General features: G+C 42.7%; 1 protein-coding gene across 29 annotated transcripts in view; it reads right to left on the bottom strand.

Annotated features, from left to right (window-relative positions):
* Window positions 1-14,774, bottom strand: part of ARMC3 (armadillo repeat containing 3) — a 97,906-nt gene extending 83,132 nt beyond the window's left edge. For 8 of the 29 annotated variants that reach the window (XM_045060996.1, XM_045061006.1, XM_045060997.1 and 5 more), the window contains exons 1-2: window positions 12,753-13,782; window positions 10,825-10,873 (exon numbers count right to left, since the gene is read on the bottom strand). In XM_045060996.1, coding sequence (XP_044916931.1) covers window positions 10,825-10,873; window positions 12,753-12,922 — 219 coding nt within the window. In that variant the 5' untranslated portion in view covers window positions 12,923-13,782. The other 21 variants (XM_045061011.1, XR_006600349.1, XR_006600347.1 and 18 more) reach the window with 13 other exon arrangements.
* Between the last annotated feature and the right edge of the window lie 3,556 nt (window positions 14,775-18,330).

Below are 18,330 nucleotides of genomic sequence, written 5' to 3'. Positions count from 1 at the left end.
AACATAGTCTATCTCTTCGCTTATTTAGGTCTTCCTTAATTTGTCTTGGCAATGTTGTATAGTTTTCAGCATATAGGCACTGCATTTATTTTGTTAAACTTATCTCTGAATATTTTGTTGTTTCTGATGCTATGGCAAATGGGATCTTTTTTTCTTCATCTATTTTAAACAAGTGTCATTAGGTAAACAATATTTAGGACCATTTCTCCTCTTACAAATGAACCTTTTCATTATGATGATATGGGTCTCTTTTTCTCTGGTAATATTATTTGCCCTGTTATATAATTCTTCTAGTATTAATATAGGCACCCTAGCTTTCTTATGATTTTAGTTTGCAGTATATCTCTTTCCATATTTTGACCTTTAACCTAGCTATATCTTTATATTTAAAGATTTCTTATAGACAGCTTACAGTTTGGATCTTGTTTTTTTATTCAGTTTGACAATCTCTCACTTAAAAAAATTTTTTTTAATATTTATTTTTGAAGGAGAGACAGACAGAACATGAGCAGGGGAGGGGCAAAGAGAGAGGGAGACACAGAATCCAGAGCAGGTTCCAGGGACTTGAACTCATGAATTGTGAGATCATGACCTGAGCCAAAACCAAGAGACTGACGCTCAATTAGCTGAGCCACCCAGGCACCCTTGTTTTCTCCTTTTCTTATTTGTTCCCTGGTTCCTTTTTCCATCTTCTTTTGGACAACTGAATTTTTTAGTATCCAATTTTATCTCCTATACTGGTTTATCAAACTGAGTTTTCTTCTGAATATGAGTCACATTTTTCTTCGCATATATAATAATTTTTACTGGCAAGTGAACATTGTAAAAATTATGTTGTTGAGTGTCTGGATTGTATTGGGGGCCTTCTCTTTTTTTTATTTTTTTTTATGTTTATTTATTTTTAAGAGAGAGAGACAGAGTGTGAGTAGGGGAAGGGCAGAGAAAGAGAGGGAGACACAGAATCTGAAGTAGGCTCCAGGCTCTGAGCTGTCAGCACAGAGCCCAATGTAGAGCTCAAACTCGTGAACCCCAAGATCATGACCTGAGCTTAAGTCAGACGCTTAACCAATTGAGTTACCCAGGCACCACTGGGGGTCCTTCTCTTAAAGGATGTTGAATTTTGTTCTGCTAGACGGTTGTCTTATTTATGGTTCACCTTTATCTATGTAAGGCCTACTTGAAAACATTATTCCAGCAGTTCTGAGGAAGCCGTTGCTCTAGGGCTGGGTTAGCCATACTACAACTAAGGCATGACCCTGCTGGGGGCTCTACTTAATGCCCCAGATGTTCAACAAGATCTCGCCAATCTTTTGGATCAAAAGTAGAATGTCCTCCAGACGGGTCTGAATCTTAAAATTATTCTTGTAGCTGATACTTGTTCATGCCTGTTCTTTGTCATGAACATGAGTTTCACCCTGTGCAGCTTAGACTTCAAAGAATCAAGGGAATCATTAACTAAATTTCTGGAGCTGTTTTCCTAGATATTTCCCTCCTCTCTGGCACTCTGCAAACTTCCACCACTTTAGCCTCTCTACACTCTGATGTCTCAAAACTCTCTTATTTTAAAACAAAAGTAATATTTCCCTAGATATTAATCATCTTCCAGGTGCTGTCTTAGCTCTCCTTCCCTTCCACAGTCAAAAATCTTATGAGCTATTGGGGCGCCTGGGTGGCTCAGTCAGTTGAGCGTCTGGCTTCAGCTCAGGTCATGATCTCACATTTTCTGGGTTTGAGCCCCGCGTCGGGCTCTGTGCTGACAGCTCAAGCCTGGATCCTGCTTCAGATTCTTTGTCTCCTTCTCTCTGCCCCTCCCCTGCTCGCACTCTGTCTCTCTCTCAAAAATAAACATTAAAAAAAAAAAAAAAAACTATGAAAAAATTCTTAGGAACTATTGATTTTCCTCCATTTTCTCCCCCTCATACTTCCTGCTAAACATCTCCACTCTGACTTTCATCCTCATTGGTTCACCAAAATATTTCTAAGACCATCAACAGTGAACACCATGTTACTTATCACTTCTTGACATTTTAATCTCATTTCTAGAGAATTAAAATAACAAACAATGCTTGAAACTGTAGAAGCTTATGGCTTACTTGAATTGTCAGGCCTGCATCTTTCTGGATGAGTTTTTTATTGCTTTTTTTCATGATAGCTTGGGTATTAAAAATCCTTGGGGCGCCTGGGTGGCGCAGTCGGTTAAGCGTCCGACTTCAGCCAGGTCACGATCTCTCGGTCCGTGAGTTCGAGCCCCGCGTCAGGCTCTGGGCTGATGGCTCAGAGCCTGGAGCCTGTTTCTGATTCTGTGTCTCCCTCTCTCTCTGCCCCTCCCCCGTTCATGCTTTGTCTCTCTCTGTCCCAAAAATAAATAAACGTTGAAAAAAAAAAATTAAAAAAAAAAAAAATCCTTGGTGGGAGTGCCTGGGTGGCTCAGTCAGTTGAGCGACCGACTTCAGCTCAGGTCATGATCTCACAGCTCGAGAGTTCGAGCCCCACGTCGCGCTCTGTGCTGACAGCTTGGAGCCTGGAGCCTGCTTCAGATTCTGTGTCTCCCTCTCTCTCTGCCCCTAACCCACTCGCATTCTGTCTCTGTCTCTCTCAAAAATAATAAATATTAAAAAAAAAAAAATCCTTGGGGTGTTGTTGTGGTTGTGGCAGTTGTTGCTTTGAAGGTTTTGTTTTGTTTTGTTTTGTTTTGTTTTGTTTTGTTTCACAGCTATATTCCTCTGAACTTCTCTGTAACAGCACTTAATGCATTGCGTTGTTTCTTGGGTTTACGTGTCTTCTTCAGTATGTTTACCATCATTTCCTGGGTTGCTCAAGCCCAAAACCTGGAACCATCTCCCACCCCCTCTCCTCTCACACCCCACATGCAATCCAGCAGCAAATCCTGTCATTTCTGCCTTCATTATGGCTGCTTACTCAGGCCACCGGGCTGCATAGCTCTTCGCTCCTCCGTAATAGCCTCCATATTGGTCTTCCAGTTTCCACTTTTCCCGTTGTAGCCGGAATGATCTTAATGCTTTTCGTTTCAAATATAAATGAGATGTCACTAATCCTCTACTTGTAACCCTCCAATGGATTCCCCTTTTTGCACATTAGGAAAACATCCAACCTCCTTAATATAGCGGAAAAGGCCGTGATCACCACCAGCCTCCCACCTTTAATCCCTATCTCCTGCTCCCTGCTTTCTAGTCTCCAGTCACATCACCCTTCTTGGCATTCCCCAAGTATACTAAGTAAGGTCTTAGTATGGCTACAGTGCTCTCTAGCTAGGGTGCGCTCTCCCAGATATTTGCATAGCAGACTTCCTCATTCCATTTGTCTTTCTTAAATGTGACCCCACTGAGAAAGCTTGCCCTGACCTGGATTCTATTTAAAGTAGCCCCATCCCTCCCCATCCTTATATCCTACTTTATTTTTCCCCATTGATCTTATTACTACCTGAATTATATTATTATTTGTTAATTGACTGCTTCCTCTAACTAGCATATAAGCTATGAACTTTGTTTTGCTCCCATGTATATGCCCAGGAGGTAGAAAAACACTTGTACGTGGCATTCACTCAATATTTGCCTAATAAGTGAATGAATTTCTTCAGGCAAAGGACTGTGTAATTTCTCTACCGCCATTACTTAGAATAAACCCAGGATGTGGAAATACTCAATAAATGTTTATCAAGAAGTGCATGAAAATACCTCTGGAAACTTCTGTTTTATGCTTGTGGCCTGAAAGGGCTTTAACCGCGTACTGTCTCTTGATGTCAGAAAAGAAGGTTCTAAACCTGAGGTTCGTGGAGCCATCAATGGGCTTCAGGAATATATCCTTCCACTAAAATTGTATGTAAAACTTTTGGTGGGCATTTTTGTGGGGAGGGAGTCCACAGTGGCCATCCCACCCTCATAGGGCTCCCTGACCGCACCCCCCCCCAACCCTTGAGAATCACAGCCTTAAATCGTCTTTGCCGCCCACAACAGTTTCCCTGGCCTTCTGCTGGCTGTCTTCTCTATCCACCCCCACTCAGGACAAAGTTCCCTTCCACTTCAGAACTTGCACTTCAGAGACCACTGATAGTTCAAGATTTTTAAAGCTGATTTTATAAGCATGTGAATAAAGATGCTCTGTTAAAACATACTTATGTCACGATCTCCACACAGTGACTGCAGTTGTCAAAGGAGTACCTGAAAATATACTTAAACCGAACCCATCGTAAAGATTTGTAACCCTTCTTCAGTGGTGGAGAAAACACTTTGGTATTTTGACCTATCTTCTGGTCGTCATTAAGAAAAAGGTAACATGGGGTACAAGAAGCTTGAAGGGAAGGTTCAGACTGTGAGAGTTACAGTCTAAAGAGCTGTTAAAGGAGGAGAAATACCAATATTTGGCAGAGAGCGGAGAAAACTTGGCATGACATCTGTTTCTCCTACAGAGCCTACAGCATTATAGTAATTTTTTATTTAAAAAGGTGCTGAGAATCAAATGATAGCTAGAACAGAATGCCACACAACTAAATAAATAATACTGTGCTGTAATTACATAGCCCATCTGCCTTCCCGTGAGGAACTCACAGTCACTCACCAGCAAGCTGGTTGTGAAATTATAATTTCACGCTGTATACAAAACAAATGATGAACCAAAGTTATTTACAGAAAGGGTGAAATAAAGGGGAAGCGTTTTGGCTAAACTCTGGATTTTAAGTTCAGTCAATTAGCGCAGCCATAGTCTCACAGAGATACTTTTACATCTCTGTTAAGGACACGAGACCTTCTAGAACAATGCCGTCCAGCACAAAGTTCAACACTGCAAATGTTCTGATTCTGCTTTGCCCAATATAGCGGTCACAAGCCGCATGCGGCCTTTGAGCACTTGAAGTGTAAGGTGACTGAGGTGCTGAATGTTTCGTTTTATTTTTAGTTGTTAATTTCAATTACTATGCCTTTAATCATCATTAATTTAAATTTAAATAACCGCAGGTGACTGGTGACTACTACATTAGGCCGGGCCTAAAAGAATACAAAGTTGTAAAGTTGAACTCAGTGAAAAGAGATAAATCATGAGAGTCTCATAATTTTTATGGTACCAAGAAGGGCAAAGAAAAGGCTTTTTTGATGGCTATTGGAGCGTGTTTGCTACATCATTGGTCTCAGATCGGGGGGGGGGGGGGGGGGAACCAATTATACATGAAAAGAGAGACAGATGAACAGAAATGGACTGTCTCACTCTAGCAGGGACTTTTCGTAGAGAGCATCTAGACATCAGTTAAAATCCAGTAAAAAGTGTCAAGGTTAAAATGAAAACAGCTAAAATGGCCTCTAGGTTTCTTTAGAACTTGAATTAAACTTTTAGAGCAAGATAAGCAAGATTTTTTTAGAATACGGTTTTGTGGGGGCGCCTCGGTGGCGCAGTCGGTTAAGCGTCCGACTTCAGCCAGGTCACGATCTCGCAGTCCGTGAGTTCGAGCCCCGCGTCGGGCTCTGGGCTGATGGCTCGGAGCCTGGAGCCTGTTTCCGATTCTGTGTCTCCCTCTCTCTCTGCCCCTCCCCCGTTCATGCTCTGTCTCTCTCTGTCCCAAAAATTTTTGAAAAAAAAATTTTTTTTTAAAAAGAATACGGTTTTGTGCATGTTTCTTAATTTATACTAATTTTTCTTAAATCATGACTTTCTAAAATCTGTGATGTAGGAGAAACGTCGGAAAATTAATTCCCATGAAGCTTCATTTCTGAAATAAGTCCAGGCAGTTCTGGCAGCCCGTGACAACGTGTTAAGGGTTGCATTCTGAGGTTGACGGGAGCGTCCGGGGAAGACAAGTCACTGGAGACATCCCACTCTTCCAAGGAACTGGGTTTGGTCACCCACGTGAGGAAGCAGATCCTGCTGTCGCCTGATGCTCTGACTCAACACTCAGCGAGCTTAGCTCCCCCCATTTGCACCTAACTATGGACAGAAGGTGCAGAACCATTAACGTAAATACATAAACGTTCAGTTAACTTGACAGTGAGATTCCAGAACCAGGTCACAGTCCCTTGTGACTTTAGATACTGTGGATTTAGTCCACTGAAACTCAGTTGCCTCTGACATATGAAGAAAATAAAAGTTCCATGCTCATGAACTTGAAAACCTGACCATGAAGCATGAGGGCCACACTCCAGGCCACCAGGAACTTTAGTGGCCAGCTGGTCTTCCACAGCTGATCTCCCTGCCTCCTTTGACAATGCGCAAAACTTCTCAAGATTTGTGGGATGATCAACAGTACCCTCAATTACATCACGAAGAATAACAACTTTGACCAAGTTCTCATCTAGTGCCAAGCGCTGTTCTAAGCATCTCATATTTACCTAACCTTGCCTCCCCACTGTGAATATGAAGTGGTTGTCGTTATATCCTCACTGGAGTATACAGAGTTCGGGAACTTGGCCTCCAGATGGAGTGAGGATTCAGTCTCTGGCGGTATAATTCCAGAGCCTGGATCCTTAGTCCCTAAATATCTTGCCTTATAGTAAATATTGCCTTCTAAGGTTGTTTCTATTAGTTATTCTCTTATGCAATCATTCCATAGAAAGTTTTCCTTTTGTTAAAGCATCACAAACAACCTTTCAGCCAGACGTGGAAATGTGTGGGGAGGTAGATCATAGTTTCATCGGTCGTTCAAGCTGTTATCTTCCCCGCCTCTAAGCATCTTCTTAGCTAGTGGTCGCTTTCACGAGAAGGAATGGAGGTCAATAAACCACACGGGCATATATTAAATGTATGTTTTGACGATTTGAAAATTAAGAAAAGCAAGGGGAGGGGCGCCCGGGTGGCGCAGTCGGTTAAGCAGCCGACTTCAGCCAGGTCACGATCTCGCGGTCTGTGAGTTCGAGCCCCGCGTCAGGCTCTGGGCTGATGGCTCGGAGCCTGGAGCCTGTTTCCGATTCTGTGTCTCCCTCTCTCTCTGCCCCTCCCCCGTTCATGCTCTGTCTCTCTCTGTTCCAAAAAATAAATAAATAAACGTTGAAAAAAAAATTTTTTTTTAAATAAAAAAAAAAAAAGAAAGCAAGGGGAGCTTTTTGTTTTAACCATATAACTGAACATTCTTCTTTCTGTCCCCATTACCCATTTTAACTAGTATACAAAAAACTAATAACAACACGAATCTTTGGAAATAAGAAGCCAGTTGTTATTAGTTGGCACAGGAAAGTTAATTTTTTAAAGCAGTTATACATCCATCTTTGAAATTTGGTTTTCTTTTATACTCTGTACAAGAACCCTTTCATAGACTTTGAAGAGGTATACCTTAGCACAAATGCCAAGTTCAGACAGTTGACATTGTGGTATACTGTTTTGAAGTATTTGAATTCACAAGATAGAAAGTGGTTACATAGTTTAACACTAATCTGCCAGCTTTATTAACATATAGTCAGAGTAAGAGAAGTATGGAAGGACTAAGAGGAAAGGCCATGGTCAAGGCCCATTGGTAATGGTTATATACATCCTTTTCTTTTTGGATCACTCTACTTTTTTAAAAAGCATAATTAACCTACGGTGTTATACTAGCTTATGGTGTACAATGTAATGATTCAACAATTCTATCCATTTTTCAGTACTCATCACAGTAAGTATACTCTTTTTTAATATTTATTTTTGAGAGAGAGAGAGAGAGAGAGAGAGAGAGAGAGAGAGAGAGAGAGAAAGTGGGAACAGGGGAGGGGCAGAAAGAGAGGGAGACACAGAATCTGAAGCAGGTTCCAGGCTCCGAGCTGTCAGCACAGAGCCCGACGCGGGGCTAGAACTCACGGACCGCAAGATCGTGACCTGAGCCGAAGTCGGACGCTTAACTGAGTCACCCAGGCGCCCCACTATAAGTAGCCTCTTAATCTCTCCCATTTCCCACCTATCTCCCCTCTGGCAACCACTAACTAGTTTTTTCCCTGTATTTAGAGTCTGTTTGTTGTTGTTGTTTATCTCTTTTTTTCCTTAAATTCCACTTTTGACTGAAATCAGGGTATTTATTTTTCTCTGACTTACTTCCTGTAGCATTATACCCTCTAGCTCCATCCATATTGTTGCAAACAGCAAGACCGCATCCTCTTTATCTCTAGGTAATATTCCATTGTATATATATATATATATATATATATATATATATATATACCACATCTTCTCTACCCATTCATCTATGGATGGATACTTAGTGCAATCCCTATCAAAATACCAACAACATTTGTCACAGAACTAGAACAAATAATACTAAAATCTGTATGGAACCACACAATATCCCAAATAGCCAAAGCAACCTTGAGAAAGTAGAACAAAGCTGGAGGTATCGCAATCCCAGATTTCAAGACGTACTACAAAGCGGTCGTCATCAAAACAGTATGTTTCTGGCACAGAAATAAGGCACATAGATCAATGGAACATAATAGAGAGCCCGGAAATAAACCCAGGCTTACATGGTCACACAAACCATGAAACTGGACCACTTTCTTACACCGTACACAGAAATAAGCCCAAAATGGACGAAAAGATGCAACTATGAGACCTAAAAGCATAAAGCTCCAAGAAGAAAACATAGACAGCAATTTCTTTGACATTGGCCACTACACATGCTTTGGCTGTCCCTAAGGCTCTCATGAACTGAGAAAGAAGAGCTAGTTTTCTGTTAACGCTAGGTTTAAAACTGTTTCTCAAGTCCTTGATTGTGCCCCCCAAGGACTGGAATACAGAGGACAAGCCAGCAAAACATTACAAAATTATAGGAAGTGTATTAGACAAATATACCTATTGTTTAATGGTCCCTTAATTCTAATTTTAATCAGAAAATGTTTGTCATCAAGTACTGTGTTCATTAGTCCACTTTCTGGTAATAAGAGGTCAATAATGATATTGACCGGGGAAAATGGCTGGCTCAGTCGGGGTTGTTGAGTTCGAGCCCCATGCTGGGCGTAGGGATTACTTAAAAATAAAATCTTTTTTCTAAAAATGCTATTTTGCAGCAAAAAGGGATAATTCAAACTTAAGTGGCAATGAAAAAAAATAAGAGAATTTGGAACATTTTAGGAGGATGTCCAAAAGAGAGCAAATGGAATGATGAAACTGTACCGTGAACCACAATGGCCATCTATCTCTGCGAAGTGTTCCTAGACCTGAGCAGACAGATGCTTCTCCTTCATCTCGTTTTATTTTTTTAAGTTTATTTCTTTTGAGAGAGAGAGTGCACAGAAGCAGTGGAGAGGGAGAGGGAGAGCGAGAATCCCAAGCCAGCTCCACAGTATCAGCACAAAGCCCGTCGCAGGGCCAGATCTCCGGAACCGTGAGATCATGACCTGAGCCGAACTCAAGAGTCAGACGGTTAACCGACTGAGCCACCCAGGTGCCCCCAGACAGATACTTCTGGAGTCTTCGTTCCCAACTGTACTGAAGGATCAAACACAGGAAGTTACATAGGTGTGTGTCTGTGTGGGTCTGTGTATCAGAGTCGAAAGGAGACCCGCAACATTAGGTCTTATTTAGTAGTGTTAACTATGTGCCAGGCACTGAGAACCGTGATGAGCTTCACTTCATTTTAATTCACACAACAACCAAAACGAGTTGGGCCTCACAATTCACACTGAAGAAATTTCAAACAAGAACTGAAAGAACATGGCCACATTTGGCAACGCTGTGCCAAATAACACAGGTCAGGAGACGCAGGGCTGGGACGTAGCTCACATTTGTAACCGCAAAGCTCCAGCGCTGTTGGAAAGACCTTGCACTAAGCCCAGCTTCCTTCAAACTGTAAAATCCCTGTGAGTCTACTGACGGACCATAAACACTTTTTTTCAGTCACATTTTACTTGAAGAAAATCAAGTAATTTGTCTGTTTCAAAATGAGTTTCTTTTCGCTCTTAAAGATTTTTCATCTCTTCATTTATTTTAATGTTTATTTATTTTTGAGGGAGCGGGGGAGGGGCAGAGAGAGAGGGAGACACAGAATCCGAAACAGCCTCCAGGCTCCGAGCTGTCAGCACAGAGCCCGACGCGGGGCTCGAACTCGCGAACCGTGAGATCATGACCTGAGCCAAAGTCGGACGCTCAACTGCCTGAGCCACCCAGGTGCCCCTAAGATTTGATTTTTGAGTAATCTCTATACCCAACGTGGGGCTCGAATTCACAACCCCGAGATCCAGAGTCACACGCTCCACTGACTGAGCCAGGCAGGTGTCCCTCAAAATAAGTTTCTAATCTGAAAACTGTCCAAGTTCATTTTTTATTTTTAACATAATCTTTTGGTAATTCATAAACCTTAGAGAAATAAGATAAAAACATACTTTGAAAAGAGAGACAGGGCTTTGTGTTTTAGGCAATGTATTACTCAAACATCTGGAACAGAAAAAGATGATGAACCCAGACTTTTCTCTCCATAGAACTGGAAAATACAAGCCTTCTGATGTTCAAATGGTCATTTCAGACAACCTCATATACAGAGCTAATAGCTATAGCATAAACTCCTAGTTATTTTTGAAAACGCACTTGGATGATTAACATAAATGAGGGACCAGCAAATATCAATTTAAAATATTTAAAAGAACAAACCAAAACTATTTGGTCATTAACTAGGCCCATAAACACGCCATCCGCATCCTGGAAACGCTAATAATTACTCTCTAATTGTGCTGATTATGTAATGACAACGTTGTAAATGTTTGTTTATATAATGTTAGATTTCTCTAACTAATCTTATCATTAGTCAGACTTTGGACTTCTGCCAATGTGTACTCATGTATATGCTGGTACATGCCAAACAGTTGGAACAATTTATTTTTAAAACTGGTTGTTAACGGGCTACTAGTCTTAAAATCAGAAACTTACCACATCCTTAGGAGGGGGTTCCGCTTCCTTCTTTACCTTTTTACCCATTCTGGAAAAAGATGCAGTAATTAGTTAAAGTGTCATTTGTACCTTGTATATGCACAAATCTCTCAGTTACCTATGCATGCCCTTCGAAGGAGATTTATTTCCTCATTTAAATTTTACCATGGGGCGCCTGGGTGGCGCAGTCGGTTAAGCGTCCGACTTCAGCCAGGTCACGATCTCGCGGTCCGTGAGTTCGAGCCCCGCGTCAGGCTCTGGGCTGATGGCTCAGAGCCTGGAGCCTGCTTCCGATTCTGTGTCTCCCTCTCTCTCTGCCCCTCCCCCGTTCATGCTCTGTCTCTCTCTGTCCCAAAAATAAATAAACGTTGAAAAAAAAATAAATTAAAAAAAAATAATAAATTTTACCTAAAAAAGAGATGATGTGATATAGGTAGAAATGGTCGTACATGTACAAATATGTTACCTGCAGTCTTATTTCAAACGCCACAGTTTTTAAGGAACTTACTGTTAAGATTGTTGGGCATCAGTCCTGGCTTCCAGCTTGTAAGGAAGAGAACACATCCATGGCATAACTTTCACTTACATAACGGGAAACAGTCTACCATGCATATAGCTCACTGATGGGGTGCCTAGGAGACTAAATCCAATTTACTTTTGAGAACTCCAAGAATGTTCTGCCACAAAGGGGTGGATTTTTGTCTGCTTTCCTGCACTGATCTATCCCAACAGTATCTGGTACATGGTAGCTATTCGATATGCATAAAAATCATGAACTCTGTTTTTCCTGGGAGTATGACTTTGTGACTGATACCCAAGACAAGGCAACTCCAAATGAACGTTGGTGTCATTTTCCCAGATAACCAGAAGTTCTCTCTAATATAATCCATAGCTCAATAAAAAAAAAAAAAAGTAATTGAGAATCTGAAGAGATGTATTCTGGAGAAGTTGGGGTTACTGCTTACAAGACCTGTTTCTACCTGCCCTCGTAGGTCCATAACTGTGCAGACAAAAAGTCAAAGGATTGGTACTGACAGCTGATAAACCACAGAGCAGTAACCCCATCTGGGTACAGAGGACTTTCCAAGTTGTTGGGGACGGTTAGAATAAACAACTCTAGAAACCTTTCGAGTTTTCTCCAATGGGAGTTTATGTTTGGCATTTGGGCAATCTCAGATGCTACAAACCTGTCTCGGGGAAATTAGTACAGTTTCCAGAAAATTCTGGGAAGTCAAAAATCTTTGGTGAGAATCTACAATGTCAGGATTGGTTCAGATGGTCTCTCAAGGGACAAAAGCAACTCTTAGCACTAGAGGCACTAACCAGAATTTATCACATGTTTTAAAACGCCACATGTTCACAGAAGCTCCTAGGGGCTTCTGAAAGACATCCAGATCCCTCAGTTCAGGTCACATAAATTTCAAGATCTTTGAGGGTCCGGGCAAGCTGACACTGTGATGCCCTCCCTCACATCCAGTATATTAAAACATTAAAATGTACCCACATTCCCCATTAAATACGATTTTCATCACATAAAGTTTTGAAATCAAGCATTTGAAATTATTCAGCAGGTTGTATGCCTCAAACTTCTTGCAAAATGAGAAAACTGTTCTCAAATATAATTTAATATTAAAACATTTCCATTAATTTTTCAAGTTTCTTTTCAGATTTTAGAGGCAATACTTTTTTCAAAACTCAAACATCTTTCATAGGTGTTTGAAAAGCACACAGACCCTAGATTTTGGGTTTATGATATTCCAGGCAGATGGACAGAAACCATTCTGGACAAATGCAAATCTATCTTGCGATTAATCTCTAGGAAAAAGAAATTTTAGAGTGCTTCGTAATCGACTCCAAGGTAGAGCAGCCTTTGATTTACAGAAGAACTCCTTATGAATAATGTTTAAGAAGAACTGAATTATACTTGCATTAAATTACTGTACATCATCTGATTTTCACTCAGGAACTGATTTTTTTCCCATTTCAGGACAGTGGCTTTGAGTAACTGCATAATGAAGAGTACAGAGGTTAGAATTGCCTTAACACAGGACGACAGCAATGGAGTCGATCCCAGGCAGTACCATAAAGTAGGAAGCATTTAGTTTGTGTTTTTATTACCAAATTGAGTATAGTAGTTAATGGGGGACAAAGTATTTAGCTGACATAGATCAGGGGCGATGAGCCTCAAAGATGACCGTAAGGTGTTTTTTTTTAACGTTGTAAATTCAACATTTCACTTAAAATCAACACGATACAACCACATTATCTTATGTTCGTTTATTCTTTAAAGATTTGTTTGCCTCTAAAGCTCCAGAGACGCCACATTAAGAAAACAAATCCTGGGGCGCCTGGGTGGCTCAGTCAGTTAAGCATCTGACTTTGGCTCAGGTCATGATCTCTCAAGTCTGTGGGTTCAAGAGAACCCGCATGGCCCTCTGTGCTGACAGCTCAGAGCCTGGAGCCTGCTCCGGATTTTGTGTCTCCCACTCTCCCTGCCCCTCCCCTGTTCACACTCCGTCTCTCTCTCCTTCAAAAATAAACAAACACTTTAAAAATTAAAAACAAAAAATCCCTTTGACTTTTTGAAGCACACCTGCTTTCCTTGACTATTTTACCACCCTTCCCAGTGATGTTTTCGATTGTGCTAAAATACACACAACATAAAATTTACCATTTTAACCCTGCTTAACTGTATAGTTCTGTGTCTACTGTCCAGTTATACAGACTACATTTCATTACAGCAAATTTGGAAAACAAGGAAGGGCACATGGAATAAAAAAAAAAATCACTCAGGAATAAACTCAGGGAGATTAGCACTGTTTCAGGATAGTTCCTTTTTGTGTGTTTTCTATAGGGATTGTACCATGCTACATGGGTTTCGATCTCCTTATTCTCAACTTCCTTTCCTGGAACCATTTGCCTACTATATTCTTTTTTTTTTTTTTTTTTCTGATATAATTTATTGTCCAACTGGCTAACATACCGGCTGTACAGTGTGCTCTTGGTTTGGGGGGTAGATTCCCGTGCTTCATCACTTAGAGACAACACCCAGGGCTCATCCTCCCTTCCTGCTGTTTTTTTACACTAATGGACAGGTTCGTGAAATCTCTGTGTCCATTCATTGCTCCAATCATCTCCAGTGAATCAGCATATCATGTCATTTAAAATACTATTGTCAAATCCACTGTGTATCTAGACAGTCCCCTATTGTTGAACATTTGTTTCTCATTTCCTGAAATTATGGATAAGGCTGCAATGAACCCCCTTAGACATAAAATGTTCATCCACGTCCTCAACTGCTTCTTTAAGAGAAAGGCAAATAACTGGATGAAAAGGCATGAACTTCACCGCCCTGAGCACAAAAACAAATCTGCTTTAAATGGCCACCTCCTCCGTCATTAGAAAGGAGCCACGCTTTCCCCCCACAAATTTGCCGACCGTTTGTACTTCTTTGTGAGCTTTCAGCCTGTGCGATCTTAAATGTTTTCTGAGGAGGAGCCTTATTTTAAAAACTGTGAAGGAAGGGGGAAGACTACAGCCAGGGGGGACTCGTTTCCTGAGTTGCTGGGAGGCACGGAACCGCATCTCAGGCTCTCAGATCCCCTCTCGGGGCCTGTTTTGTCACCTGTTAAACGGAAGGAGGCCAGGATGCTTAGGAAACCCACCCGGATCCCCGGCTGATACCGGGCGCACAGGGCAGGGACCGACAACCCCCAACGAGGCATTCGTTCCGTCGGTTGTCCCAGAGGCGCCCACGCGCTGGGCACCTCCCCCTTGCCCAAATTCTGCGGGGACCTCGGCCCCGGGCCCCTCCAAACCGCGGGAGTAGCCGCGCAGCCGCACGCCCGCCTTTACCTGCCGGCGGATCCCGCCGAGCGGCGGCCCCTCGCGCCCGGAGAACCGCACCCGCCGCCGTCCGCGCGCGCCTCCGAGGCCACTGTTGCTCTTGGTTGCTAGGCGACACCGGCCGCGCCTGCGCGCGCCTCGGCCCTGAAAGCTCGCGCTGGGCTGCGCGCGCGCCCCCCGTCCCGCCTTGGGTAAGCGGTCTGCAGCGAAGGCTCCTTGAGCTCCGAGTCCAGAGCTTTGCGCGGGGTGGACACGGGAACCCTGCTCTTCGCGGCCAGTCCGGGTGAACACTGGAAATCAGCAGGCAGTCCAGCCTCAGCCTCTGGCCCGCGGACCGGCTCTGGATTCGCGTACTCTGGGATGCTAGCGCTTTCCCCCAAAGACAGGCCCCAGCCGGAATCTGGGCCGATGGCTGCCGCATCACCGCCCCCTGTCCAGGCTCCCCTAAGCCGCACCCCTGCGTGGCCCACTTTCCAGGCCCTAGGGCGTCCAGTCTGCCCTCACGGCACTTGTGTTGGCCCGTCAAAATCTCCTCCTCTTCCACCTTTCTTTCCTCTTGATGCCACCCTTCCCAACGGCCTAAGACCTCAGTTTCCCTTCTTCGTCCTCCACCCTCCTCCACTCCAATCGGCAGTGAGGTCAACGGGCCCTCTTCATTTTGTCTCCTAATCTATTCCTCCTCTTTAATCCTTACGGTCACCCCAATCCGGGCCACCATTTTTGACGTCTGATGGCTTCGGTTCCTCTCTGCCTCCTATTCCTGCATCGATACGAGAGACCATACCAGAGGCAGATCAGCCTTCCGGAACTTCTCATTCTAGGCGTGTCACTCCCCTATTCAAACTTCAGTCGGCTTCCTAAAAATAAAGTCTGAACTTATTAGCCTGGTATGCAAAACCGTCTGCCCATTCCCTATTTGGGCCGCCCACCTCTCTCCCCCAACACAAGTCCCAGCCAAGCCGACTGTCACCCCCAATTTTTCCATACTTTTCTCCTCTGGATTTCGCTCACTGTCCCTTCATCGTTGCGTCTATTCCACAAATATTTATTAAGCACCTACTGTTTGCCAGGTCATCCGCAACTCGTGTAACCCCTGGAATACTCTTTTGTTTTACTTAACGAAGCCCAGCTCAAATGCCGTCTTCATACAAGACCCTTTGATTGACTTTAGTAAAAAAACAAAACAGAACAAAACTCTCCCTCTCCTGAATTCCTCTCATACTTTCCAAACCCCGTCCCTTGCCTGCCTCTGTCCGTCCCCCAGCCTTGGTCCTTTTTACTTGAACATATATGGCTGGATGAGTTTGGGCAAATGTTTACAGCTGTGTAACTGTTATCACAATGAAGATGTACAGCATTTCCACCCTCCCAAATTTCCTTCATGCCCCTTTGAAGTCAGACCTCTCCCTCCAGCCCTCTTCTCCGGGAAAAACTGGTCTGTTTTCTCTCCCTATAATTTTGTATTTTTAAGATGTCTTATCGGTTGCACCATGCAACATGCTACCTCTTGTGTCTGGCTTCCTTAATTTACCTTTTAAGATTTGTTCATGGTGTTGCATATATCAGGAGCTTGTCCCTTTCTGTCGCTGAGGACGACTGCACTACGCGGATATACAACATCCAATCACTGGTTGATGGACACTTGGGTTCTTTCCAGTTTTGGACTGTTATCAATAAATCTGCTCTAAACATTTATACACAGGTTTTTGTGTGAACATATGTTTCTCCTTCCTTGGGAAAATACCCAAGAATGGGATTTCTGGGTCTTATGCCATGTGTATGCTTGATGTTATGAGAACTTGCCAAACTGTTTTTCCAAAGGATCTATACTGTATTTGCATACTCACCACCAATGAGTGAGCCATCCAATTGCTTCCTATGTTCTACAGCACTTGGTATTGGCAGGCCCTTCAATTTTAGCCATTCCAGGAGCCCGGGTGGCTCAGTCAGTTGAGTATCCAACTTCGGCTCAGGTCGTGATCTCACGGTTTGTGGGTTCAAGTCCCATGTTGGAGCCTGTGCTGACAGCTCAGAGCCTGGAGCCTGCTTCGGTTTCTGTGTCTCCCTCTCTCTCTGCCCCTCCTCCCCTCATGCTCGCCCTCTCTCTCTGTCTCTCTGTCTCTGTCTCTCCCTCTCTCAAAAATAGACATTAAAAAATTTATAAATTTCAGCCGTTCTGTTGGATGTGTAGTGGTGTATCCTTCTGGTTTTCATTTGTATTTCCTTCATGACTAATGATGAGCTCATTCTAGGTTTTTGTTAACCATTTCTATAACTTATTTTGTGAAGTATTTGTTCAAACATTTGTCCTACTCATAACGGGTTGTTTGTCTTATTACTATTGACTCATAATAGTCCTCTATATTTCTGGGGACAAGTCACTTACCATACATAACTTGGAAAAATTTTCTGCCCGGGTTCGTCATGGTGGAAAATTAAATTTAGAGACCATAAGTTAAACACGAGGGCTTCTCATTGCTACTGGGTTGGTCGCTGCTTCTAGATCTTTTCAGAAACCTGGTGAAGCTATGAGTTCGGCACACATGATAAATCAGAAATCTACAGATCCAGACTGTGGTTACAAGAGATAAGATGTCATCGTATGGCAGTCGTTGGAACTAAGCCATGGCTTAAAACTGAAAACTCTAAGGCTGTCATTTCCTGTCTCCGAACTACTAAATATAATTAGAAGAATTTCACCCATCTCACATCCCTGGTGGTGCTTTTGTCCATGGCCATAACTGTGCCATGTCAGTAGCGGCTTGGTCTGTCAAAATTGTCTCCAAAAGTTACTTCTCTCTAAGAGACCACATGTGAGTCCCATAAGACATCCTCTCAAGGTAAACTCAAGATCTCTTCACTGTTTTCAGATCCACTCAGATTAAACAACCAGTTCCAGATTTATGTCTTTGAATTTCTGAAGTCAGCAGCCACTTCTGGTACCAGTCATTGTATCATTTGAAGTTCTACTGCGGACAGCAAAATCTAGTCTAGTTGGCAGGGATTTAGAGATTTATAGGATTGTTGCAAGGGCTGGAGTGACAGGTTCTGGACTGAACTGTCAGAGATGACTTTCAAAACAGTGTTGCAAAGCACTATTCACAATAACCAAGACATGGAAACAAACTAAATGCCCATGGACGGACGAAAGGATAAAGAAAGTAAGTGTACACAATGGAATACCATTCAGCTATAAAGAAGAAGGAAATCCTGCCATTTGCGACAACGTGGATGGACCTCGAGGGCATTATGCCAAGTGAAATAAGACAGAGAAAGACAAATACTATATGATCCCACTTATATTTGAAATCTAAAAACATTGAACTCACAGAAACGGAGTGGAATGGTGGTTGCCAGGGTTGAGGGGTCGGGAAAAATGGAGAGATGTTGGTCAAAGGGTACAGACATTCAGTTAGAAGACGCATAAGCTGCAGAGATCTAAGATAAAGCATGGTGACTGTAGTTAATAACTGTACTTGAAAGTTGCTACGAGAACAAAGTTTCAATCTCACCACCACCACCACCACAACAAAGTAGTAATTATGTGAAGTGAAGGATATGTTCACTAACCTTGTGGTGATATTCATTTTGCAATATGTATATCAAAACATCACGTGGTACACCTTATACTTAATACAATGCTGTATGTCAATTATATCT

This window comes from Felis catus, chromosome B4 (genome assembly GCF_018350175.1).
Source record: "Felis catus isolate Fca126 chromosome B4, F.catus_Fca126_mat1.0, whole genome shotgun sequence".
Classification (NCBI taxonomy): domain Eukaryota; kingdom Metazoa; phylum Chordata; class Mammalia; order Carnivora; family Felidae; genus Felis; species Felis catus.
The sequence above is the reverse complement of the archived record's forward strand: the minus strand, read 5'-3'. Positions and strand labels throughout refer to the sequence as shown.